The 26,182-nt window shown below is 61.5% G+C and overlaps 2 protein-coding genes across 2 annotated transcripts; one reads left to right on the top strand and one right to left on the bottom strand.

Moving 5' to 3' along the window:
* Positions 1-639: 639 nt before the first annotated feature.
* SLC7A10 (solute carrier family 7 member 10) lies at positions 640-14,575 on the top strand. Its single transcript, XM_037516489.2, has 11 exons — positions 640-799; positions 9,495-9,699; positions 10,520-10,671; positions 10,837-10,962; positions 11,043-11,196; positions 12,159-12,282; positions 12,365-12,468; positions 12,804-12,900; positions 13,126-13,275; positions 13,867-14,044; positions 14,236-14,575. The coding sequence occupies exons 1-11, from the start codon at positions 649-651 to the stop codon at positions 14,364-14,366; spliced, it is 1,572 nt and encodes a 523-aa protein (XP_037372386.2). The 5' UTR covers positions 640-648; the 3' UTR covers positions 14,367-14,575.
* Positions 14,576-15,571: 996 nt separating this feature from the next.
* Positions 15,572-25,545, bottom strand: LRP3 (LDL receptor related protein 3). The gene is made up of 7 exons (XM_037516488.1): positions 25,457-25,545; positions 23,568-23,615; positions 19,790-19,928; positions 18,347-18,561; positions 16,862-17,978; positions 16,447-16,579; positions 15,572-16,210 (listed from the first exon to the last, which is right to left on the bottom strand). The coding sequence occupies exons 1-7, from the start codon at positions 25,527-25,529 to the stop codon at positions 15,638-15,640; spliced, it is 2,298 nt and encodes a 765-aa protein (XP_037372385.1). The 5' UTR covers positions 25,530-25,545; the 3' UTR covers positions 15,572-15,637.
* Between the last annotated feature and the right edge of the window lie 637 nt (positions 25,546-26,182).

The raw sequence follows: 26,182 nt of genomic DNA, 5'->3' as shown, positions 1-26,182 counted from the left end.
GGAAGCCAAGGATGCATCGGAAAGGGTCTGCGCCCGGTCCTGGCCCCGGAGCTGTGATTTTTCGCTACTTGCCTCTGAGCCTCAGCTTCCACCGGTACAACGTACCCAACCTCCACCCCTGCCCCCCACACTCGCTCCGAGGGCCCGTGCCAGGATTTAAGGAGCATGGAAGGGTTGGTACCACGTGGGTTTCCAAAGCACAGACAAGGATTTCGCTTCCTCAGTTTCCCCTAGGGCAGGGACAGCCGGAGGCTGGGGGTGGGGCGCACACCCTTCGCTCTCGGTGCCCCCACCCCACAAAAGGCTCCCGGGATGTCCGTCCCTTCTTAGCTCCACTAGGAAGTCCTTCCCAGGTCTGCCCCAAGTCCTCTCCTTCCTTGTCTCCCAGACCAGGATAGGGGTGCCGGGGGAGAGCCCTTTAAGGAAGATGGGGGAGGGGGCTGCCGACCGGCCCTCCTTCCGCCGCTCCCCGGCCCCCGCCGCCCCGGGCCCGGGGCCCGGGCCCCGCGCCAGCGCATGCGCCCGCCTGTGCGCGCTGTCCGGGCTGCGAGAGCGGAGCGCGCACCGACAGACGGACGGACCGACGGACTGGCCGCCGGTCGGACAGACCCGGCAGCGCAGGGAGCGGGGACGCGGCGGGACTGAGACATGGTCAGCCACACACAGCAGCCAGGCGGGCGCGGGACCCCCGGCCCTGCGCCCTCGCCCTCCCCCGGCCCGGGCCCCGGCCCTGGGGCCTCAGAGCGGGTGGCGCTCAAGAAGGAGATCGGGCTGGTGAGCGCCTGCACCATCATCGTCGGTGAGCAGGCCCGAGGCGGCGGGGGCCGGGGCGAATGGGCCGAAGTCTGGGGGCTGGCTGGCGGGGCGCGCGCTGCGGCTCGGCATACCCCTCTGCCCTGCCTCCTGCAGGTCTGAGATGCGACACCGCGGGTGAGGGGATGGTGGGTCTCCTTCCTTCTGTGTCTCCTCACACAGCTTCCCACCTGCCTGGCCCCCCAATTTATGCACCTGAGAAGACTGCCTCAGCCAAATACCCTGGAATCCTCCTGCCTTTTCTTTGCTGTGGGGCGCCCCTGGGGCACTGCCACTCCTGTCCTTATCTATGAAATGGACATGATGCAGCCCCCTTGGGTGCTGGACTCTTGAAAGTGTGGGGCCTGAGCAGGCTGACCCTGGCTAAGACACCAGGTTCTGGGCTGTGGCTCAGCTGGGTGGCCCTACTGTGTGCAGGGTCCAGGTGCAAATGCAGTGTGGGGGGTTTGTTATTGGAAGGCAGTAGGAATTAGGGGTAGACTGAACAGGTAGAGCTGGCCTGAAGGGAAATGGTTTCAAAACATATAAGTAACTGCACCATTTGGTGGCAGGACTGGGGCAGGGGAGGCAGAGTTGCCAGTGACTGAGGGAGGGCAGTGGCCGGCAGGCAGACCAAGGCTGCAGGAAAGGCTTTCTGGTTTGGGATTCACGCAGGTGCTGGAACCCTCTGACTCTCTGGGCTTACTTTTCCACCTGAGAAAGGGTCTGCGTCCCAGCCCCTCAGGCAGGCTCCTGGCAGAGGGCTCAGGGGACAGGGACAGAGGTGGAATCTTCCTCCTTCTGTCCCAAATCATGAACTCTGACCGGTCGGGAACTGGCTGAGCCAGACCTGTGCCTGTGTCCACACCGGGCGCCTCCGAGGCCTGTCTGGGAGCTGTCTGCTCCATCTCTTGTGTCCCAGGAGATGGGGGGGCTGGGGGGGAATGCGTGACAGGGGTTCTGGCTGCTTTTCATTCCTCCCCAACCATTGTATCCACTCCCCCCACCCACCCTCTGGAGATGGTGAAAGCTGGGGACTCAGGAAGGCAGAAACCAGTCTCCACTTCCTCCTCCTCTGTACCAACACTGGGAACCCCTGGATTAGGGTTGGGGCCTGGCTCTTGGTCACCTTCCACACTCACACCGAGACCTGCCCTGAACACAACCTGTGGGTAGGTAACTCCTGTCTCACTCTCTTGCCCCTGGAATTGTATCTTCCAGGAGTTGGCCCTGATCTGATGTGGGGGTGGGCGGGGGGGGGGTGGGCTTCTTGGTCTCCGGTGCCCAGCTTGACTGTCTCCTGGGAGGAAAGGCCATTTCCAGACACTGGCCACAGTACTGTGTAGAGCTTTGTCCTGGCCTGAACCCTCTCCAGACCTGTGTCTCCAGGAAAGGAAGCCAGATATCATGGGAGCATGGGTGGGCCATGAGGGCAACTGTGTCTGGAGCCCACTACCCCACCAGGCAGTGCAGGGAGACAGCTCTTCCTGGGCTGGCTGCCTCAACCAAGACCAGTGTCATTAAGCTACATTCCTCTCCTACCCACTCCCTCCACGCCCCCAAGTCAGGAAAATTTGCTGGCTCCTATTTCCTCAAAAGAGGGCGCTGGTGGGGAGTGGGGGGCAGTCTCCACCATCACACCTCTGCAGGACAGATGGTGGGAGAATGTCCCCGTGAAGCCCAGCTCTGCCCTTATAGCCCCCCCTTTCGCCCTTCTGTCCCTCTGGCTATTCTGGGGCCACTGCCCCTTGGCCTCTAGACCTTGAAGGCTGAGCTGGGGTGAAGGGGATTAGCCAGAGATGCCAGATTTAGGAACAGAACTCAGATGACCTGACCGCAGGCCAGTACACTCAGTGGTGGCCCTACAAGTGTGCCTGGGGCGGGGCTGTGAGGGTTAGAGCAGGCAGAAGACAGATATGGAGAGAATCAGCCCAGGCTAGATGGTGACAGGAGGTGAGAGAGGAGACAAGTGGGGCTGAGTCTGTGTCTCTGCTCTCCCCCCTGCCTCAAAGGGCTCCCCCCAGTTCACTGCTGGGGGCCCACCTCCCCCATATTACCCTTCCTTCCTGCCCTGGGGAGCCTGGTCCTAGTCAAAAATGTCTGCAAAGTGTCATATTTTAGCTTCAAAAGTCTTGAGAAGTTTTCTTTTACCCACAATCTTTCTTGTCTGTGACCAGAAACTGAACTTACATCCCAAACTTCCAACTGGACCCTCCAAGGAGATCCTGTGATTCTTCCCCCTTGGCTCCTTGCCCTTAGACTGAGGAGTCTTAGACTGAGGAGTGGGCCTTTAGGGGGGTGACAGGGCTTTGGGTTGGAGTGAGTGTCCACCTAAGATGAGTTCAGGCGAGAAGCTGGAGGGGACCAGCCAATGTGGAGGGGGCAGGCAGCCGGGCCAGCAACTGTGGGAGGCCCCTGGGCACTACCCAGAAACACAGCTGTTATGTTGCAGAAACATGTTCTGCCTTGATCTTAGGCAGTTCTCTTGCCCACCTTGCAAGATGGGGATTTTTATGTCCATTTTACAGATGTAGAAACAGGCTGGATGCTCCATGGCACTGCGGCCAGGTTGGACTCATCTCCCATTCCAGGGCCCTTCTTCACATTAATCTAGTGCTGGCAAAGTTGAGACCACATTCAGACAGCTCGATGGGGAAGGCAGGGGAAGGTGCTGGAAGCTTATCTAACCAGGGTTCCCTGAGCCCCACAGTCCACTGTGGATGGAGGAAGATAGGCAGAGAAATCACCCCTGACCACCCCCCACCCTTGCCCAGGACTGAATGCACAGGGTCTCTTGTCTCAACCAGGGCCCCCGGCCAGCTCTCTCTCTTCTGATCCACATCCCAGGAAAGGGCCTGCTGGGACCCGTGGAGTGGGGTCCCCCTGGCCCAGGCTGCCTGTGCTCTAGCCTCTCCCTCTGACTCTGGGGCCTGTGCAGGCATTTGCGGGTTGGGCTCAAGGGCATCCAGGGACTCCAACTTCCTGAACCCCAGCTCCTTACTTGCCAGTCCCTGCCCCCATCCTTGGCCTGGTCCCTCTCTGTGCTCTCCAGGGCGGAGGTAGCCCGGCCACTCAGAGCAGGCCTCTCTCCAAAACCCTATCCCCTCCTCGCCAGGACCCTGCAGAGACTTCAAGCCACAGTGGAGCTTGTTTGTGCCTCCCCGTAGCCCCAATATACAAACAAGGAAACCGAGGACCATAGGCTGCAGCCAGTCCAGGTCACATGCCTTTGGGGTGCTCTGGGACACCATGGGGGACCCGGCCGCTTAGGCCACAAGGATGGGGGCTGCCGGCCCTGGACACACTCATTCACCTGTTCCACAGTGAGGTGCTGCACATGCCGGCTGCTGTTCCAGCTGCTCCACACAGCGGGGAGCAGTACAGACAAAACCCTGTCCTCCCGGAGCTGACGGCCTGGCATGGAAGTCAGACAGACCAGTGGCTGGAGGGGCGGGATGGGCTCAGGATGGGGCAGAGGCTGTGGGGACAGGGTGGGCAGCCCCGTCTGTTGGGAGGCTGGAGAGGAAGGTGGCTCAGAGCAGGTGGCGGCCTTGCAGGTATAAAGGAGACTTGCGTTTCTGGGTGTCTGGTAGGTAGCACCAAAAGATTTGTGAGGAACTGGGTGCCAGGTGTGGGAGACAGGGAATAGTCGGGGCCACATGAGGATTGGGAGGGGCTGGCCTTTGCTCAGGGGATGGTGGGGTCCTCGCCAGGTCTTCCGCTGTGAACATGTGAGTCTCGCAATGCCTATTTGTTGAGATATCTGGGTTGAGTTTAGCAGAGAGGCCCTTGCTATGGGTTTTAAGTTGGGGGTTGCCAGCAGAGGCTGGGAAACTGGGTGAGGTCTCCAAGGGGGCGTGTGTAGAAAGAAAAGGACTGAGCCCCAAGCACCAGCATCTAGAAGTCGGGAGAGACAAAGGAAGAACCAGCAGAGGAGTCCCAGAGAAGCAGCCAGCGAGGCAGGAGGAGGGCCAGGAGGCTGAGGGAGGAGGAGGCAGCCTGGGCTGCTGGATTCAGCAGTAGGAGCGCGTCATAACCTTGAGGAGCTGGGTCTGGAGAGCACAGGGGAGGCCTGGAGGGTGTGGCCAGACTGGGCTACTTGAGCCTGGCAGGGAGAGAACCAAGCCTCCCCCTCATCAGTCTCTCGAAAGAAAAGTGGGGTAGGCCAGAGGTGCCTGCTGGCCAATTGGCAATTCCAGGCATGGCCTGGAAATGTCCCTACTCACCTCCCAGGGATTCTGCCAAGACCTCAGAAGGGAATTCTCCTTGCACCCCTAAAAGCGCCTGACATGTGTGCATCCTAATGTGAACTTGGAGCCTCTACCCAGGGCAGCAAGCAGGCCCCCCAAGGCAGGGCCCTGACTGCTGGTCCCACAGGAGTCAGGTCTCTGAAGGCCAGATTGGGCGGCCCGGAGTGTCTCTGAGGTGGGATCCACGAGCACTCCCAGGACCTCCCATGTGCTGGGCAGGGGCAGCGCGTGCTGGCCACCCTGCCTCTTCTCTCCACTTTAAGAAGGCTCAGAGAAGTGAGGTGTCTTATCCAGACCCCCTACCACAAGGGATCTGGGATTCGGACCTAGATCTGGGGGTTCTCACTTAGTCAGCACTCCTGACCGTGACCTCGGAGGCTTTGGGACCTACCAATGGAGATTTGGAGCTCTTTCCTGGCGGCCTCAGGGCATGCCCTATCAGGGCGGTGCTGGGACTCATGGCCCAGAGCAAGAAAAGGAGGCCTGGCCCTTGGCCAGCCCCATCATGCCCAGGAACCCCAGGCTGCTGTCCTCAGGCCAGCAGGCCAGTGTGACGAGGGGCCCCCACTGTGGCCAAGCTCCCTGAAAGAGGAAGCCAGAGGCAGGGCCTGGGAGATGACCTAGGCCCGAGGATGGCCTATCCTTTTGTGGGGCTCAGGCCTCTCATCTCAATACACACCCTGGGATGCAGGGTCCCCCCAGGGTGACAAATTAAAGGACACTCCCTGGTCATCTGCCAGGCACCGTCAGAGTGGGGCAGGGTCCAGATCATAGGGGCCAAGGTGGGAGGTTGGGGAGGGCTTTCTGGATGGCTTCTGGAAGACCATTGTGCTGGAGAGAGGCCTGCCACGGTGGGAACCAGGCCCCTGACTGTTGCCTTGGGCCCCTTGCAGACGTTCAGGATGCATCCACTCTGCCCAGTAGTGCCTCTGCCTAAGTCAGGGTCAGACCGGCCCTCTGCTATCCCTAGCCCAGAGGCCCCTCTTGGCAGGTGGGGAAACTGAGGCCCAGAAGAGCAGCACTGGCCTGAGGTCACACAGCCAACTCCTGAAAGTGTTTCTAGAGATGAGAGTGGTGATGGGACCTCCCTGCCCCCTCCCCAAATCAGACTCAGCACATTCCCCCCACACACACCGAGGGCAGCTGGTTCTTTCCACCCACACGACCTCTGCAGTCCATCCCTGCGACCTCCATGGTCGGCCGCTGCCTCCCAGAAATAGGTCAGCGCACACCGCAGTGGCCGGGGGAACAATGGTCCTTTCTTCCTCCTCTGGGAGCCGGGTAAGCCCCATCAGGCCAAACATCTTAATGTGATAAAAGCCACCCAGAGCGGGCTGAGGGATGAGGCGCGGGAGGAGGCTGGGGCGGGGGGGGGGGGGTGGCTACGGGTAGGGAGACTCACGTCCTGGCCCACCTGCCTAGGACCTCGGGCCCCCACCGAGGCCTTGCAGGGACCCGGCACTGCCATTCCATTGGGTGGGCAGGAAGGTGGAGGCCTCGGAAACCTCATTTCTCCCACATGCTGTGGGTCAGACTTCTGACTGGGTGCTGGGCAGTCTCCCATGGGTCATCCCACCTGCCCATCCCAGGCCCCTGCTCCCCACCTCCTCCAGAGGGAACCCCTGTGGACTGGGCTTGTCCCCTGAGTCAGCAGAGCTGACTCTGCTGGGCCTGAGCCTGAGGTCTGAAAAGGGTGGCTTGAACCTGCCGCCACCAGAACAGGGCAGGCACCTCCAGCACCCCTTGCAGGTCCAAGGGTCCTTCTTCACAGCCCGGTGGCCATCTGAGGGCTGGAGCCCCCACCCTAGCCTCAGCATCTCCCTCCTCCTCACCCTCCAAGGCTTCCCCAAAGCCATGGCTCCTTGCAGAGCAATCACCCCCCTACCCCATCGCATGGTGCCGGGAGCAGCCAGTGTATCTCCATGGGATTTTCTGCCACTGTCTAGCACAAACCTGGGGCAGAGGCCAGAGATTGTCCAGGAAGAGGCCCTGAGGTCCTGAGATGCCAGCCGGCACAAGTGTTCCTTTAAGTCTGAGAAATCCTGCGCTCTAACCTGAGGCCGTGTGTCCAAAACAGTAGTAAGCCCCCGCTCATCCCAGCATCAGAGTCTCCCGCCACTGACACAGGCTGGTGATGTTTCCGTTTTAGACTCTGGAGGACAAGGTGCCAGGTGCTATGCCCACGAGACCCTGCCAGACTGAAATGTGCAGAGTGTTGAGGTCCCAGGGCTCAGGACCCTGGACGCCCCCAACCCACATCCACCCAGCTCCTTCCAAGGCCACCCAGCCCCTGCTGGCTTACAACCTCCCTGGCTTTTGGCAAATCCCACTCCATCAGGTCCTGAGAACAGGCTCTGCGGCTGGATAGAGTGAACTCAAAGGCCCTTTAGAAACCCAATGGCCCACCCAGGCTCTAGGCCCCTGCGGTAGATATGGGGGGCAGCCCCTCTCCCCGGGAAGCAGGCTGAGGGCACAGCTTACCTCTGCAGGCTGGGAGACAGGAATGATTTCCGCCTTATCTGGATGTATTTAGGGCTCCTGGGATGTGACTGGAAAACCAAGTGGGGCATCATGGCCGTCCCGACTGGAAATGCGTGCTGCCCGAGCATGGAGGGTGGACAAGGAGTGCATGCAGATTGGCGGCCGTAACTGTGTCCTTGTCCAGCCCCACCCGTGGGCCTGGCAGGTGGAGCAGACAGGCTCTGCCCTGACGGATATGAGCTGCCCTACTCCCCAGGCCCTGGTAGGTAGGGCCGTCCTTTTTAAGGGGCTCACCCCTGGTCCCAGCCCTGTTGCTTTTGTATTCATGGGGTCAGTCTGTGGATTCTGGTGTTATTTCCTCTTGGGCAGGCCCCAGGGCAGTTCTCCAGTGATGTGACCTGATTCATTTGCACAGGTGGTGAATGCCAGGTAACCCAGAGCTCTAACTGCCAGGGACCTCAGGACTGGAGGGGCACTCATCCTGGGCCATGAAGGTCCTCTGCAGACCATGACTTGATCCTCTGAGCATTCCCCGTAGTTTCAGAAAGCAGAGTGGGCACATCCTCTCTCTGTGCTGGACTCTGTGAGTCCATGTCCCCCCATACCCATCCCCCCAAGACTCAGTGCTGACCCTGTCGAGGATGTCCCTTGCGCCCAAGCTCACAGTCCCCACTCGGGACGGCTGCTCCCACTTCACAATGAGCGCATCAGTCTTCACAGCAGGGCTTTGGGGCCACTTTGGGCATCAGACCAGTCCCTCAGTAGACATTTATTGAGCACCTACTATGTGCAGGGGGACTGAGGTGGCCAAAGCTGATACAGCTGCTGGCTGTGACAAGCTTGCAGACAACACAACAGAATCACACAATGAAGATGCAAAGTCCATCCCAGGACAACTGTGAACTAGCCAAGGGCTTCCCACCCTGCATCTTGCTGAAAACTCACAATAACCCCATTGTACAGACTGGACTCAAGAGGTGACCTGAGCAGGGAGTGGTCCCCAGGCCTCCAAGCTTCTGCGGGCTTCCCACTGTGGCCCTGGGATTACAGCAGTGACCCCTGTTTGCAACCAGTGGGCTGTCTCAAGGCAAGAGGCCGTCTGTCCAGACCCAGTCCAGGCTAAGAGTCTCTGCCAGCCTGCCACTGCCCACCCCATCCCTTCCGTGATGGCTGTTGACCAATCACAGCCCTGAAAATGTACCAGTTCTTTTCCCTCACCCCACTGGCTCTTGCCCAGGACCTGAAACATTTTAACAGTGCCAGGAAACAAGGTCTCTTCAGAGCCTGTGTCTATAGCCTGGCCCTAGGTCAGGGAGGAGTCCAGGAAGCAGGTGGCAGGGTGGGGGCAGGGGAGAGGAGTGCCCTGGTACTGAGAAAAAAAAGCGGGGGGAGAGAAAGAAAGTACAGAACAGCCTGGGGGACCACAGGGCTGTAAAGTAGGAAAAAAGCATCAAACCGTAGTGGGTCCAGGGGGCCTTCATAGAGGAGGTGTCACTCTGTGAGTTTGGACTTTGGCCACTAAGTGGCAGGAGAGCATCACAGTCAAGGCATTGCTTTAAGACAGCAGGTTGGCAGGAGGGCAGGTGACTGAAGGCTGACAAGACCGAAAGCCTTGGGTCAGGCCAGGGCCTGCGCCACTCTGCCATCACTCAGGTGACTGAGCCCCCTTGCATGTTCCTGTGCCACCTCATGGGCGTAAGTGGCAGGCACTCGAAAGAGGACCCATCTCTCTCAGAGGAGCCTCAGTGGATGGACAGTGTGCCACTCCTTGTGCCAGGAACTGGGAGGGGAAGATGACGAGCCCACAGGACTCGGCGGGCTGGTGAGACTCAGTGGTGTCCACGTGGCTCTCCGTCCACCTCCTCCGGGGAGCAGCCCATTCCCCCTTCCTCTCTGCAGACTCGGGGTCCCCACAGAAAAGGCTGCAGAGGGGACCCTGGGACCTGACACCTCTCTGCCTCTCCCCCACAGGGAACATCATCGGTTCGGGCATCTTCATCTCCCCGAAGGGGGTCTTAGAGCACTCAGGCTCTGTGGGTCTGGCGCTGTTCGTCTGGGTCCTAGGTGGGGGCGTGACTGCCCTGGGCTCCCTCTGCTACGCTGAGCTGGGAGTTGCCATTCCCAAGTCTGGCGGGGACTATGCCTACGTCACCGAGATCTTCGGGGGCCTGGCTGGGTGAGTGTGGGGCACCAGCGGGGCAGAAGACAGCCTCTCGGGAATGGACCTCAGTTTCCTCCACTGTTTCCCACATCACGAGGCAGTCATGGAGGTGGGTGGAGGGAAGGGGGCAGACGGGCCGAGCAACCTGCCAAGGCCGGGTGGGCCGAAAGAAGACCCTGGAGCTAAAGTGCCCCAGAAACCAAGGGGAGGGGGAGGGGTTTATAAAGGAGGGTAGGAAGCAGGGCTTCAGGGAAAGGTGAGGACCAAGAGGAAGCCACTGACCTTGGCGCCCCAGAGGTCACTATTGTCCCTGGGTGAGGCAGGATGGGGTTGGATGGGACTTAGCACCACCCCAAGGACAGGCTCACCCCTGGACACAGGCAGGGTCCCCGGGAACCCAGGTGAGGTCCCACAAGGGCACCCTGCAGAGGCAAAATTTGGGCAGAAGTGTTGTAGGTCACTCCCCAGCCCCACTAGGACTCTGTGCAAGGCCCTGTCCCTGAATGCCAAAGCTTTCCTTCTGGGGACCACAGCTCAGGGCCAGACCCACAGGGACACAGGCTCTGCTGCGAGCCACAGCTAGAGCCATGCCTGGCAGCCCCAGGTCAGCTCACTGCAGGAGATGCCTGTGGCCTGGGCAGGTGGCCACCACTGTGGGATTGAGCTCCCCAACTGTTCTCCCTGCCTCTGAGGGCAGACCCTGGCTCCTTGGCTATGCTGAACCCTATTTCCATTGAAACAGCCCATAAATACATAAATCCAGCCCCCAGTGTCCAAGCCAGCCCTGGGGGACCTGAGCCCAGGGCCTGTGCCACTCCGCCCTTGCTCATTCCAGCTTCCTGCTCCTCTGGAGTGCCGTCCTCATCATGTACCCCACCAGCCTGGCCGTCATCTCCATGACCTTCTCCAACTACGTGCTGCAGCCCGTGTTCCCCAACTGCATCCCCCCCGCCACTGCCTCCCGTGTGCTCTCCATGGCCTGTCTGAGTGAGTGCCCACCCAGAGTGGCCCCTGCTGCTCCCTGACCCTGTGGAAGTGAAGGGATTTCCCTCCAGCGGCCAGTCTCCAAGAGGCCGGCCAGCTGCAGGGAATAGGGTCCTCCTGCAGCAAGGGGCTTGCCTCAGGCACCCACCCACCCGCTTACCTCCCCAGTGCTCCTGACGTGGGTGAACAGCTCCAGCGTGCGCTGGGCTACACGCATCCAGGACATCTTCACCGGGGGGAAGCTGCTGGCCCTGTCGCTCATCATTGGCGTGGGCTTTGTCCAAATCTTCCAAGGTAGGGCCAGGGTGGGGCTGTGCACAGGGCTGGGGGGCAGAGAGAGCACAATGCTGACCCTTGACCTCTGGCCCTCCCAGGGCACTTTGAGGAACTGAGGCCCAGCAATGCCTTTGACTTCTGGATGAAGCCCTCTGTGGGTCACCTGGCCCTGGCCTTCCTGCAGGGTTCCTTCGCCTTCAGCGGCTGGAACTTCCTCAACTATGTCACCGAGGAGCTGGTTGACCCTCGAAAGTGAGTGGCGCACCCAGCCAGGCCCTGGGAGGATGGGCGAGCCGTGGGAGAGGCTGCCTCTCCCCACACACCACAGGCCTGCTGCCACCTGCGGCTCTGTCTGGTCTTGCCTGGCCACGCATGTCACCCGCAGGGAAGGCTCTGGAAAGCCAGGGATGCTTGTGTGTCCCAGGGCAGGCCTGACTCTATGACTGTGGACACGCCATGGCCCCTTGCTGGGCCTCAGAAACGTTGAGTAGCGTTGTCCCATTTTAAATGGACCCAGCGATTTGCATTTTGCTAAAAATGACACACGTGTACACAAGCGAAGCCAGTGTGTGCATCCACTGCCCAGCTAGGGAGCCTGCAGTGAACAGCTGCAGCTGGGCCTGACGGGGCGTCCCCAAGGGGACCCTAGGTCTATGGAATGGGCTCTCAGAGCACTTCAGGAATTTTATTTTATTTATTTATTTTTTAAAGATTTATTTACTTATGCATACAAGAGCTGGGTACAGGCCAGAGGTGTGGGAGCTGAGAGGATTCACCAGAGACAGAGTGGAGAACAGAACAGGCAGACTGACTGAAATACACTGCTGAGGGGAGCAGCGGGCGAGGCAGGAGAGGTCTGCTGCGCCATGTGGGTCACTTCCCTGGCCAGGGATCAAACTCATGCTGCAGTGGCTGCTGATAGCTTCATAGGTTGTTTCTTAACCCCTTACACCACCAGGGAGGCCCACTTTGGGCATTTTAAAGACTGATTTTGGCCATATGCAGTTTGCTCTTTGTGTGCAGACATGAGACCTGCCCTTCCTCTCCCCAGCGCATGGCCAGTGTTGCCCCCTTTCTTGCCCTAAGGCTCCCCATGAATGAGGTAGAAACTCAAAGATGTGTCTGCTGCTGGGCCTCTGCCCCAACGTCCCCCCAAGCCCCAGCCCCCAGCCCCCACCCGTCCAGGCTGACTCTGACGCTGACACCACCCCCAGGAACCTACCTCGCGCCATCTTCATCTCCATCCCCCTGGTGACCTTCGTGTATACCTTCACCAACATCGCCTACTTCACTGCCATGTCCCCCCAGGAGCTGCTGGCCTCGAACGCAGTGGCCGTGGTGAGTGGGGCCCCACCTGGTCCCAGGCTCTGGCCCGCGCCCGCCCTGCCTCATGCACGGCCTCTCTTCTGTGCCCACTCAGACCTTCGGGGAGAAGCTGCTGGGCTACTTTTCTTGGGTCATGCCCGTCTCCGTGGCACTTTCCACTTTCGGAGGGATCAATGGCTACCTGTTCACCTCCTCCAGGTGACTAGACTGGGGAGAGGGTGGTCAAGGTGAGGCAGGGCGTGTACCCTGTCATGCACCCCAGTGCTGGGGGCCTGAGGAAGCACAGTCCTGCCGGGTAGACCCCACCTGAAGCTGGGGTGCAAGGTCTGATCCCAGCTCTGAGGTACAGAGAGCAATAGGGAGGCAGTCTAGGTGGGCGGGAAGAATGCCTGGTGGGTCTGATGGGGCCTGGAGTGGGAGGTCAGGGCTGACAGCTCCAGGGACATCAGATCCAGAGCTAAGTCTGGGATCCGGCCAGTGGAGAGGCCCCAGGTCAGGCTCATGGTCCCCACCCGTGTCTGCCCACGCCCCAGGCTATGCTTCTCTGGAGCCCGAGAAGGGCACCTGCCCAGCCTGCTGGCCATGATCCACGTCAGACGCTGCACCCCTATCCCTGCCCTCCTCGTCTGCGTAAGTTGGGGGGCCCAAGCCTGCCAGGACAAGGAGCCAGGGCAGCCCAGCCATGTGGGACTTGCTGACAATGGCGGGGATGAGCTCTAGCCTGGTGGACAGCCCACAGCGGGAAGGGGGGGCTGGGGCGCTCCCACACCCTGGCCTGAGCGGGCTGGCCCGGGGCAGCCTGCAGGGCTGGCAGGAGGCCGGTGGAGGCTAGTCCTCAGCCCAGTCCTCTCCCAGTGCGGGGCCACGGCGGTCATCATGCTCGTGGGGGACACATACACGCTCATCAACTACGTGTCCTTCATCAACTACCTCTGCTACGGCGTCACCATCCTGGGGCTGCTCGTGCTGCGCTGGAGGAGGCCGGCCCTGCACAGGCCCATCAAGGTGAGGCCCAGGGCGGCCAGGCTGGGCAGCGTGCCGGGAGCTTGCGTCCTGGGGCAGGTGGTGACTAAGTGATGCCAGCTTTTGTGGAAGTGGGGCCCTGGCAGGGCCTCGTGTGCGCCAACACATGCAGCTCCCATAACACCCTAGAGGTGGGTGCTTTTAGTTGTCCCAGTTTATAGACAGGCAGGTGAGGCTAAGATGTTTGCTCAAGGTCACGCAGGATTCCGCAAGTCCACACCAAAACCAGAAAACCCTAAACAGAGATGCAAGGAAAGCTCTCCTGTTTGCATGTAAACCCTCATGCTTGGTGCCTGAAATGGAAAACGCAAAAAAAAAATTGACTCTCAGCTAAGTGTGAGTAGCAAGTCCACATACAAAGGCCATGGGGCGCTCAGAGCTGCTGGAACAGACACATCCCCCACAAGCTGGCCAGCTGGCCATCCTATGAATTGGCTTCCAGTGTGTCAGGCTGCTGCCAGGAGGGGGGCCCCTCAGACCTCAGCTTCCAGGAAAAGATGGCAAGTCCCAGGTGGGAGCAGGAGAGCGGGGGGCCCGTGCCTTTGGCGCTCCTGCTTGCTCGCTCTCCCGCAGGTAAACCTCCTCATCCCCATCACATACTTGGTCTTCTGGGCATTCCTGCTGGTCTTCAGCTTCATCTCAGAGCCCATGGTGTGTGGTGTCGGGGTCATCATCATCCTCACGGGGGTGCCCATTTTTTTCCTGGGAGTGTTCTGGAGAAGCAAACCAAAGTGTGTGCACAGACTCACAGGTGAGCCGGTAGCCTGCCGAGGTGGGGGCTCCCCCTACGGCGGGGTCTCCCCCTAGCTGAGGGGCAGCAGAGGGCTCATCTCCCAACAAAGTGTCCAGACGCCACCCCCAGGGAGAACAACCACCTGAGGGTTCCTGCCTGTGGGGTTAGACCCCCAAGGTCCATCTGTCTGTGTGTCTGTCTGTCCTCAGAGTCAATGACACGCTGGGGCCAGGAGCTGTGTTTCGTGGTCTACCCCCAGGGCTCCCCGGAGGAGGAAGAGAACGGCCTCTGCCAGGCCTCCCCACTGCCTACCACGGACAAGCCCTTGAAGACGCAATGAGACATTTGTGGGGCGTGAAGCAGCTGTCTCTGTTTACATGTTGTTTATTGAGGAGGTGTTTTTGCAAAAAATTTCTTTTTTTCTTGGAAAAAAGAGATGCAATTCTTAGAGGCCTGTGGTAAGGAAGCCCTAAAGATGTGGGCTGGGCTCCCTGTCAGCGCTGCCCTGCCAGCTTTGCCTGAAAAGGTCTATGAATAAAACAGGGCTGGTGGCGAGCTTGGCTCAGATCAGTCCCTGGTGGGAGTCCCTCGCGGCGGGCATGCGTGGAGCTGGCCGGAGAGGGAGCCCGGCACGCCAGGGAGACCCTGGGCATTTGGGGTCTCTGCTTCTTGAGCCAGGCGCTCTCTCTGGGACTGGCGCTGTGGGCTCCAGGGTCACCCCTGCCCCCAAGGACATCACCAAGGAAGACACTGAGTACCAGGCCCCTCTCCCCCAGCCCGAGGCTCAGAACCCTGTGTACCGGGATTCTTCCTGCAACTTTCTTCCCATAAACCACCACAGAGTGGGTATCAGATCTTCAGAGCTCACAGTCTCACCTTAGTTTACAGGTGGGGAAACTGAGGCACTGAGACAGGATGGGATGGATTTGGCCACTGTCTGTTGGCACCACACCCTCTGTCCCTGAGAAAGCATAAAGCAGCCTCTCCAGGGTGCCAGGGCCTACAGGAGACACTACCGGCTTCCTCTGCCCCATGCCACATTCCCAGCCCTGCTCTAGTTCCCAAGAGATTGATCCTTCCACAGGAGGGCAAAGGTCAAAGCCATCAGGCTGGCCCAGCCCGTGCTGACACTCAGACATGAGAGAGCAGTAGCGTCTTGACCCAGCACCTCCTGGGTCCTGCAGAGGAGGGAGGAGGGCGCCACACCCACAGGGTGCCCACCGTGGACCCCTCACGGCCTGTTAAGAACAGCTCTGCTGCCCCATAGGGTGAGTGAGGCCACAGAAAACACTCCAGACAGCCCTGCCCTGGCCCTTCTGCTCCTTTGGCAATGGAGTCCCAGAATGGAGCGGGAGGAGATAGAAGTGAGACCCCAGGGTGCCTGTGTGCACACTGGGCCTGCAGAGGGGCTCGTCAGCTCCCTCTCCCTTGCTCAAGCCCCCCAAGCCTGCCCACCATGCCCAAGGGGCCGGGGAGTGCTGATGCAGCCGGCGGGCCGGGCTTCGGGCAGGCCTCTCTGTAAGAAAGAAGGACGCAGAGGCAGGGTAGAAACAACTGTGTATTCCCTGGTTACAAAGCGGGGCTGTGGCGGTCACCAGTGTGTCCAGTGGGTCAGCAGACCAGCAGGGCCTCATCATCACTGACCTCCGATGTTGGGGAGCAGGGTGGCGGGGGGCTCCTGCAGACACCCATCGGCTCTGGTGGGTGGGGGCCTAGGGTGCTGCTGGCAGTGGGGGCCGGGGGGCGAGGGTCCTGGGCTGTGCAGGGCTCCTGAGGCATGTCCACAGGGGCTGGGCTGCCCACCAGAGGATCCCTGTCCTTGTCCACCAGCCTGCACTCTGGGTCCCGCAGGCTCGAGGCGGGTGGCACTGAAGGTCCCACCTCTGGTGTGTGGTTTGGGGTGCTGGGGGGACCATCCCCAGCTGCCCCAGGGCTGTCTGTGTCCGTTAGGGGTGCCGGGGTGTCTGGGGCGGCCCCGGGTGCGGGCTGGAGGAGCCCGTCCCCCAGCACAGTCTGTGAGGTGCGTGCAGCGGTCAGCAGCGGGATCTGCCCTCGGGGTGCTCGTGGCCGATGAAAGAGCCTGTTCCAGAAGCGGCCGAGGCGGCGGCGGGATGGTCCCCGGCGGGAGGCGTGCCGGCGCATCTGTCGCCGCATGGCTGTGCGGAGGTTCTGCAGCACCGAGGCCTGGAGGGTGGGGCGGTGCTGAGGGTCAGAGGCCAGCACCACCCCACCCCCAAGGGACCCAGGACTTCAACACCGACACATGCCCCCACCTGGCTGTGGCAACCCATGTCACCGGACCCAGGCCCTCTCCCACCTCCTTCAATGCCAGGCCCTTCTCTGCCCTGGCCTCCTGTCTTGGGGGCTCTCCGAAGTGCAACAGGGAGCCCTGGGCCCGTGGGGTTCCTCCTGGCACTCACCTGGGATGCACTGTAGACGGGGAAGTCCTCCACAGGCGGAATGAGGCCTTGCGCAATGAGCTGACCATAGGACGGGGGAGCCTCCCGCCGCACAAACTCGGCCTCCAGGCGCGTCATCTGGGTCTCAAAGGCTCTGAAAACAATTGGCAGAAGAGCAGATGGCAGGGCTGGCCAGGACCCCACACTCCCTCCTCCATGCGGACACCTGTTCAGGGGCTCAGCAGCAGCTTAACACCTTCAGCCACCCCCAAACCCTCCGACCCCAGTGTGCACAGCACAAACCCACCTATGGATGGCCTGAACCCCACCAGACAATCCCACAGCCCTCCAGATGGTGAGCTCCCTCCCGCCTCCCTCCAGGGATGTGAAACCAGGGCTCCTTGCCAGGAGATGGGCACCAGGCAGCTGTGCCCACCTGTACTCTTGTGTGCGCAGGGAGTAGAGCTTGAAGGCGCAGCCCAGGGCGATGACCAGCAGCAGGCCACACACCAGGCTGCCGATGAGGGCAGCGGTGATGACCTTGCGGGGCACAGCGGCCAGGCAGCCGTGCTCGTCGCTGCCGTCCTGGCAGTCCTCCTGGCCGTCGCAGCGCCACGTCTCGAAGATGCACAGGTTGGTGCCGCAGTGGAAGGTGCCAGGCTGGCAGGAGAAGCAGTTCTTCTCGTCGGCGCCGTCGGGGCAGCTCTTCTGGTTGTTGCAGCGGTCGGCGGGCGCGTAGCACAGGCCGCTGCCCCCCTCACAGGGGTACTGGTCGGGCGGGCAGGCGGGGCAGCCCTGCTCGTCGCGGCCGCTGGCGCAGTGCCACCAGCCATCGCAGCGCTGCGGCTCGGAGAAGCAGCCCTGCTCGCCTGCATCCCCTGCGTCCCCCTCACCGCTGCTCCCGCACGGCTGCTCCCAGGGCAGGCAGTAGCCCTTCACCTGGTAGGTGGCGTTGAAGCCATGGCCAGCGCTGCGAGCACGGGCGTGGTAGGCCACGGTGAGGCGGCCCTGGGCGGCCTCGAGGCTCACGGGCCGGTGGTTGCTGCGGTAGGACAGCGTCTGCAGCAGGCGGTCCCCACGCTCGCCGAGGCCCTCGTACACCTGCACGTAGTCATCATAGCCCAGCCGCAGCTCGAGCTGCAGCAGCACGCGCCGTGGGTCCTGCGTGTCCACCAGCCATGTGCAGTGAAGGTCTGAGGGGCCACGGGCTGCGCCAAACAGGTCTGGGGACGCAAAGGAGCCGTAGAAGCTGCCCAGCCGCCGGCCGCACGCCAGGTCGGGGCAGCCGGCCTCGTCAGAGCCGTCACCGCAGTCCTGAGTGCCGTCACAGCGCCGCTCCACCGGCAGGCAGCGCGTGGACCGGGCCCCGCTGCAGGGGAAGGTGCCGCCTGGGCACAGGCTGCCTGGTGGCTCCGAGGCCGGCGCTGAGCAATTGCTCTCATCCGAGCCATCGCCACACTCATCCACGGTGTTGCACTGCCACGGGCCCGGCAGGCACTTGCCGTTGTCACAGTGGAACTCATCTGCCTGGCAGGACGCCTGGCCCAGCTTCCCTGTAGGGTGAAGAGCACAGGGGGAGAGAGTCAGGGCAGGCAGGGCCTCCCTCCAGTGAGGGCCTCTGACCCGGAGTGGGCAGCATGCTCCCCCACTCCAGCTGGGCCTCTGCAAGGCTCAGGAAGAGCCTCTCCATGCCGCCTGACTGACTGAGACCCTGGGAATGCCTGAGCCTGGGGGGTGAGGAGCAAGGCCCCCACTCTAACCCAGCCTGCAATGTCAGGCCAGTGACCTGTGCAGCTCCCACTACCGTGCTCGGGGCCATGGGGGGAGACTCAGCAGGTAGAGGGCGCTGCCTAGTCTGGGATCATCTGAGGGTACATTGGGTGCTCTGTGGTGCCCTGCTCTGCCCTGCTGCCAGCGTCACCTCGGATGTAGGAGAGACGAAAGCCCTGGGCCTGGCCGGAGCTGGAGGCGTCAGAGTGGAAGAAAATCCAGACATGGTCCCGGGCAGAGGTGAAGGCAGGTGGGATGGCGGAACCGCAGAGCCGGAAGGCCTCCTGGCGGGGCGGGGCCGCCGGGCCCAGCATGAGCCAGTCCAGGGAGCACTGGTGGGATTCCTCCACGTCAAAGTTGCGGAAGCTGCGGGGGGAGGGCAGAGAAGACCGAAGACGTGGGTGAGTAAACAGGGCCCACACAGCCAAGACTGGCGGGGAAAGTCAGGCCTGAGCCCACAGCAAGGACAGCCAGCCCCACCCGGCCCTGCTCCTCCACTTCTGGTCACTCAGTGGGACCCCTGCCAACTCTCAGGGGTGCAGAGGTGGCTGCATGAATCAGGACAGCCGGGGACAGCATGCTCCCCTTGTCTCATCCTGCCTCCTTCAGCACACACGCAGCACCCCCAACCCAAGCGGAAGTAGAGAGGAGTCAGGAGCCCCATACTCTCTCATGAAGGGCAAGGCCAGAGCTCTTCTCATGCTGGCCTGCTGGGCTGACCCAGCACACTCACAGGCGGGCCCTCCCAGCAGGCCTAGGCTGGGCCTGGGTGTCAGCTCGTCACTGGGGGGAAACTCTGGCCCTGCAGCCCCCGGCCCAGGCTGTGGGATGAGCAGCCCATAGCGCCTTGGCATACTCTGGAACAGCCAGAGAGCACAGGGTCTTTGGAGGGAGTGCCCTATAGTCACAGGGGCCAGGACAGATCCATCCCAGTTGTCCCTTCACGCCCCTGAGCTCTGCAGCCATTGAGTAACTACTCCCACGTGGGCCCTCCATGCAGGCCCAGGCTCCCCAGCCAAATATCCCCACGGCCCCCCTGCCAGGACTTCCAGCCTCAGGTCCACAGTGTTGCCACCTCACCCGATTTCCCTCTGCTATGACCACAGTTCAGGCATCAGGCTCCTGCCTGGCTCCCTCTCCTGCAGAGGTGACCCTGGGCCCCATGCCAGCCTGGCCTCCAGCCATCCATGCAGGACAGAGAGGACACCTCCTCCAGCTCATAGATGGCTGGGGCGTGCCCCCCCCCACCCTCCAGGGCCCTCTTCCAGGCAGCACTGCAGTGGCCGACAGACTCCACAGCCCAGGAGAGGGGTTCCAGCAGGACAAGGCCCAGCTCTGGCTCATCCGCCACAGAGCCCCACAGAGCCGGGCACACTCGCATGCTTACAGTGCATATGTGTTTACATGGAACACACATGTTCCACATATCTACTCACACACACACGCGTGTGTATGCCTGCTGTACTTGCTCAGACATATGCTCACATGCACACTCATGGGTGCGCCCTCTACATGTGTTCGCACATGCACCATCACACACATGCACGCACACGTGCAGGCACAGAGTCCCCTGGGCACCCCGGGAGTGTGGTACCTAATGGTGATCATGTCCCCACGGTCGCCCTGGATGTACCAGCTGCAGTTGGTGCCAGGTGGGTAGTTGAGGGGCCAGGCGGGGCTGTAGATGACACCACGCCGTTCTGTGCGCTGCTCCAGCTTCCCGCTGCAGGCGGCTGTTGGGAGAGGAGGCTGAGAAATGCTGGCTTCGCCTTTGGGGTGTGGGGTGGGGCTCAAGATTCCCCATGATTGAACACAGGCCTTCCCAGGGTGGGATCTGAGCCAGCCAAGGCAGCCATGGCCACGGGCAAGGCCACCACTTGGAAGTGGTATGTGAGGGAAGGGGGGCAGAAAGGACCCACATGGACTCAGGGGAGACCCCAACCCCACCTTGTTCAGAGAGTCTAGGTCCCATCCCCTGCTCCAGCAGGACTGGGAGTGAGCCCACAAGCTCCCCTTGGGGCACAGACAGGTGCAGGCTCAATGGAAGAAGCTGACCTGAGTCAGGACTCTCCATCGGGCTGGAGAGGGAAACTGCCCTTGCTCCCCTATGCCCTCGACCCCCAGCACAGGACCTGGGCCAGAGCGAGTTAATACCTACCCCTGGCCTGAGGCCTTCCTCCCCCAGACAGACTCACAGAGGCCAGGTTTCTCACCTGCATGGGCTGGAGAGTCAGGCCCACATGTCTCCCCTGAGTGTCACCTGCTGCCTCAGCCAGATACTTCTCTCCAGGACCCACCTCTAGACCTTCTTTCGGGGATCAAGAGTCTGGACCATCAGCCAAGATAGGAGCCAAGTCCAGATGCCAGTGAGCTGCCAGCCCAGCCTTGCCTCTCAACAATGGTTCCCAGGCAAACAGCCTCACCCCAGAGAGCCCCCAGAGCTACTCCACAAATTCCTATATGTGGGGCAGCAACATTACTTGGTTACTGTTTGCTCTTCTCCATAACAGAGACCACAGAAACCTTGGTTTCTGCAGCTGTCAACCCGGCCTACACAGAGTAGCCGCAGAGCAGGAAGGAGGTGGGGGTCCATGAAGGGAGCTGGGAGCTCTGGGGGGCCTCTTGCCTGGATGCCTCTTGGCTGTGGGCCTGGAGGGTGCCACCAGCAGGGACAATTATCCCAGACCCTTCTGTGATGACAGGCCTCATGGCCACCCCCATCCCAGGACCCAGGTACAGGTGGGGGAAAAGGCCTCGTGAATCCAGTCCCGGGCCCACATGCCAGACACACCAGTGCACCCAAGCCCTCAGCTTGCCCATCAGTAAAATAGAGTCAGTATCTTGAAGGGTGTCTTAAAGACTCCTTGTCTTAAAGGGTGGCAGGGAATTTGAGGAGTCACCTGACGGGGAGCTGGGGGTAGAGGGTGAGAGCTGTGGTGAGGGTGTGATGATGGGAGGACTGTGTTTTGGGAGATGCTGATGCAGGATAAAAGATTTGGGGAGCAGAGAGGTCTATCTGAGCTTTAACTGCAGGTGAACTAAGATTCCCTTGGCATCAGGCCAAGGTGGTCGGCTCAGGTGGGCAAGGAATGAACCAGTTCCAGAGGCGAGCCATTCTCTGGACAGCCTGCTATTGTGTCCCCCTCGCTGAAGAGCTGGAAGGCCCACTCTGGGCACTCGGGGAAGCTGTAAAAAGAGTGAGGGGAAAAGTCCTTGCCCAGGCCACTGCCCTGGGGTCACGATAGCTGTGGACCAATCCCAGACCCAGGGCACAGGAGGTGGGTCATCTGACCCAGTCAGTGCCTGACAATGTGGGGAAGACAGGGGCTGAGGGGCAAAAACCTCTGAGGTGTGCCAGGGCCTCTGTGGAGTCCCCAGGACTATCTGAGCTCAGTGACAGCTGAGAGGGGGCTGGAGGAATACTTCTGCTACAGGTAGGAACTGCAGGCAGCCCTGAGTCTGCATCACAGAGTCCTGGGTTGGGGAGCACTGGAGGCGTGCACCTCAGGCAGCCAGAGCTGGTCTCCACTTCTCTTAAGAAGCTACGGGGGTGCAGTTAAACTCCAGGGCACCTGGGGCCCCAGAGCACCTCAGCTGGGCATGCAGCTCAGGACACCAGGGTGCCCGGCAGAGGCACAGCACCCCTGGAGTGGGCAATGTGGACTCTGCTGGGGCCTGAGGGCTCAGCAGCTAAGACCAGCCAAACTTGTGGGCCTGCATGGCTGCAGCCTCCCTGGCTCTGCAAGTGGCCCTAGTCCCCAAGCATCACTTTTCTAAACCTGGGCACATGTACAAGGCACACGTGTTTGGGATGACACCCACCCTACGAGCAGGAGGGCTGGCCTGGCCTGATGTTTGTAGGTTGAGACACCCCCACTCTCTGCCATAGCCGCAGACACCAGACCCATGTGGCTCTGGTCAGTCTTCCGGAAATTGGTTTGAGGAGACTGAGGAGTCAGCTGTAGGGGCCAGGATGCCAGGCCGGCCTGGGGCTGGCTCAGTGCTGAGCAAGGCAGGGCCCTGGGCCAGCCGAGTCAGCAGAGGAGGCCAGGCTGCAGGGAGCCAGAGCTGGTGTGTGAAGGGAACTGAGAGGGCAGGTCGAGGAGATGGGCCCATGACAGCCACTTCTGTGGACCCTGGGCATCCCCATCCCGGTGACCAATGGGCCCCAGAGAAGAGATCCCTCTCTGAGCCAGCCTCACTGATTTTCTGCTATAACCCCAGGAAGCTCCTGCCTCTCCCTGCAGCAGCTCAGCAGACAGTACACAGGTCAGAGGCACCCAGACTAGGGGCCACACATTCTCCCCAGCCTCCTGGACTACCAAGGGCCACAGGGTCGGACCGATGCATTCACTCACTCCTGGCAGCCCCTCAGCAAAGGCCTGTGCTGGCCTCGGCCCCCATCCTGTTGGCTGTGCTGGGCACTAGGCCCGCATGAAGACAGCCAGGGCTGGACAAACAGGCAGGAGGCAAGGACAGAGCTGGCACTGTTTTCTTACATTCTAATGTCCTGCGGGCATCCATTAATCACAGGGTCAAAGCGTTATCCTTGTCCTGCGAATCGGCCTGGAACTTGTCTTTCTCTGAGCACACCAGTTAATCCAAAACTGAACCTTACCCATCTTCTCATTAAATGCATACACTCCAAGTCACTGTTTCCCTGCCCACGGTATCCCTGCACCAGGAACCAGGCAACCAGAGAACACCCCACAGCCCAGAGCCCATGGGAATTCCTCGAGCTGGCCAGTCCTAAGCTGTGGCCCCTGCCCCGCCTGCAAGACTCCTATAAAAGACTCCAGACTAGGCTTTCCCTCACACTGTGGCTGCCTGAACCAACCTGAAATTTTCCTGTGGCCTCTCAAGACACATAAGTAACAAATTCTTCTGGCAACAACACTGGCCTCTTTGTGCCCTCATTCAGCCATATCTTTATCAGTTACATCCCAGGTATATTTTGAAACAGGTGGGCATCTCCAGGCACCTCATGATCCTCGGGGAACCGAGGACCTACAGGAAACACAGCTGTCAACTGCACCAGGCCCCTGACAATTTGCTGGTGGTATTAAGGTGCCAATGCCCTGCTGAGCACCAAGCCTCTTTGCTCATTTAACTCTAATAACCAGGCTTTGACGAGATCCTGTTTGTTGCGCCCATTTTGCAGACGGGGAAAGTGAGTCTCCTAGAGGTTTAATCTTGCCCAAGGCCAAGGAGCTCCTTTGTGGTGCAGAAAAGATGCACCTGGACTGAGCTCAAAGAGGCCAGGTGGCATCAGGAGGCAGGACCCTGCGGGCCTGTGCAGGGGAGGGCAGGGACCCTGCGGGCCTGTGAAGGGGAGGGTAGGGAGGAGAGAGAAAGGAGTTGCTCTGACTTACCTAAGGCAGGAACTGCGCTGCTGAGCCGCCCAGTGAGAACGATGTTCACTGTGGGAGACACAAGGGGCTTCAGTGGGAGGCAGTGGCTCTCGGGACACAGGCACCTCCCCTGGGCCAGCAGCAGCCCTTAGGGGTACCGGACAACACAGTCCAAAGTCCAGGCCGGTTCTCTTCATCTCGTAGGGCAATGCCTGCAAGGCTGCCACGGTCACTGTGCTCACCCTGTCCTGCTGGGATGGACAGAGGCAAGGCCCCCACAGGGTCTCAGGACCCACCCACACACACACCCCCACAGCCAAAGAGAGCAGGGCACTAGCCTGCCTGTGACGTCTCTGCCCCTCCCCACGCCTGGGCAGTCTAACTCGCTTGGGAGAGGGTGTGTGGCCTGGACCACCTGTCAGAGGGAGACCCTAGCTCAGGTGGGGGGGTCTTGCCAGTCTAGGGGTTCCCACAACCAAAGGGCTTCCCCTCTGAAGGGTTTAGCCAGCCACCTTATCAACCAGCAGCTGGGGAGGGACACATGGCCCACTCAGGGTCCTCACTGTGTCATGCTGACCTCTAGAAGGGAGTTGAAGAACTCCTATCACCATGGCCCAGGGTTTGTCCTTTGCTTCACTGACTGCTTTCCCTCGGGGGTTACAGGACCAAGAAGAGGAGATGAGCAAACCCAACTTCCCAGGGTTTAGTGTGCCCCATTCCTTCAACCAAGGGATCCAGGAAATCAGAGAGCATCTCCGGAAGGGTCAGCCCTCACCTAGTGAGGAGGCAGGGGAAACTGCCCCTCCTCTCTGGACACCCCAGCTGTGCTGGACAGAGCCCATGCCACATCTGGGCAGGAGGGCCTTGCAGAAGCCATAGGGCCTGTCCTCCTGGCCAGCTCCAAAGGGAGCCCTGCAGCCAGCAGCCCAGAGCTCAAGACCACTAATGCGCCAGAAGTGGGCACTCAGGGGTCCAGGCCCTTATTTAGACCATCTCACACAGCCGAGGCAGGGGCCTTCCCCCAGGCTCAGAACTCCCTAATTCTTAGGGGCAGGGGAGGCTGCAAAGTAAACGGGACAGGCTCTGTTTTACTTTGTCATTTCAGAGGCTTCTGCAAACCCACTGAGGCTACGGTGTCTTCACTGGCGACACCATAGGGTGTCCCCTCATAACCCCTGCTCAGATAATGGCCTCCTCCTCATGGTGGTAAATAAAGGAGCCATGTGGGTTGAGGACTTAACTCCTTCCTTCCCCTCTCCCCCACACAGGGCTCTGCAAAAGTGGCCAGAAAAACTCCTGGGCAGGACAGGAGCCCCTGGACCCCAGGGGCCAGGCCTGGACAGGTCCCTTGTGCCTCCCCAGACACACCACCCTGGTGACACCCGTCTGCCCCGCAGAGCTGAAAACATACAAAAGGAAGACAGGAGTCGTTCTGGAAGCTGTCTCTGGCCCAGCATCTTGAGTCTCCAGCTATGACTAGCACCCGCCGCCCCCCTCAAACCCCCAACTAGGCAGGAAACAGTTCCCTCTTCAGGGGCAGCCGGCGTAGTCTTTGTCCATAGCTCTGGAGCGTGGGCAGGCCAGGCAGAAAGCCGCTGCTTGCCAATGCCAGCCACCTGCACAAGCGGGGCCGCCCTGCACACTGCTCACCCTGGCTCCCAGGCACTATCGGAGGCTCCACTGCTAGAGTCACAGCCCCTATCCCGGGCCTAAGACCCTAGCAGGTCCGGGTGCTGGGAGGTGGGGGTTCCCTCTCTGCGGTCTCTGCACAGGAGCTCTCAAAGGATCCTCTCCAGGAAGCCCGGTCCACAGGCAGGGATCGCGGGCCGGGTCGGGGACCCCTCCAGGGCGCGGCGCGGGGCTCTGAGGCAGGGCACCCGGACCCCTCCCGGCCTGCGCGGCCCACTCACCCAGGCAGACGACGGCGAGCTGCGCCCGGGCGCCGGGCGCCCCCTCCAGCCCTGCGGCCTCCCGCTTCCCCATGCCAGGGCCGGCCGCCCGCGGGCACCGCCTCCTGCCCCCGGGCTCGGGCTCCGGTTCCGGCTCCCCCGGCGCCTGCCGGCCGGGTGCTGGCGGCAGCTGGGGTGGCGTCTTTGTGAGGCGGCGGTGCAGGCCCGCAGCGCACGCGGGGCCACATCGGCCGCGGCGTCACGGGCCCCGCGGGGGCTCAGCAGCGGCCGCCAGGGTGGACCCCCGCCCGCCGCTGCCCCCTCGCCCCAGGCGCCGCGCCGCGCCAGGCCTCTGGGCGGGGGCCTCCCGTGCGCCCATGCCCCGCGGCGCGCAGCCCGCCAGCTCCCGCGCCCTCGGCCGCCCCGCGCTGCGCCCTGTGCGCCCGGCCGGGTACCGCCAGCGGTGCGTCGGTGGGTCTGTGGTCCTCCCGCCCGGTCCCTCGCCCGCGCCCCGAGCCTGGAGGCCGCGCCGCGCCACCCACGTGACGCGCCCGCCGAGCCGCAGTGGCGCTGGCTGGGCGGGTGGAGGCGGCAGGGGCGGGCCGGGGGTGCATGCCCCGCCTTGGTGCTGGACAGCTCCGCGCAGCCGGACCCTGTTCAGACGGCGCCCTCTGGCCCTGGACCCGGGTGCTCAAGGCAGGCTGAGCATCCACGGCGCCCAGGCCAGCTCCTGCCGGACCTCCCCAC

This window comes from Talpa occidentalis, unplaced genomic scaffold, assembly GCF_014898055.3.
Source record: "Talpa occidentalis isolate TD23 unplaced genomic scaffold, MPIMG_talOcc4v2.1 talOcc4.17, whole genome shotgun sequence".
NCBI lineage: Eukaryota > Metazoa > Chordata > Mammalia > Eulipotyphla > Talpidae > Talpa > Talpa occidentalis.
This window is presented reverse-complemented; position numbering and strand designations above follow the sequence as displayed.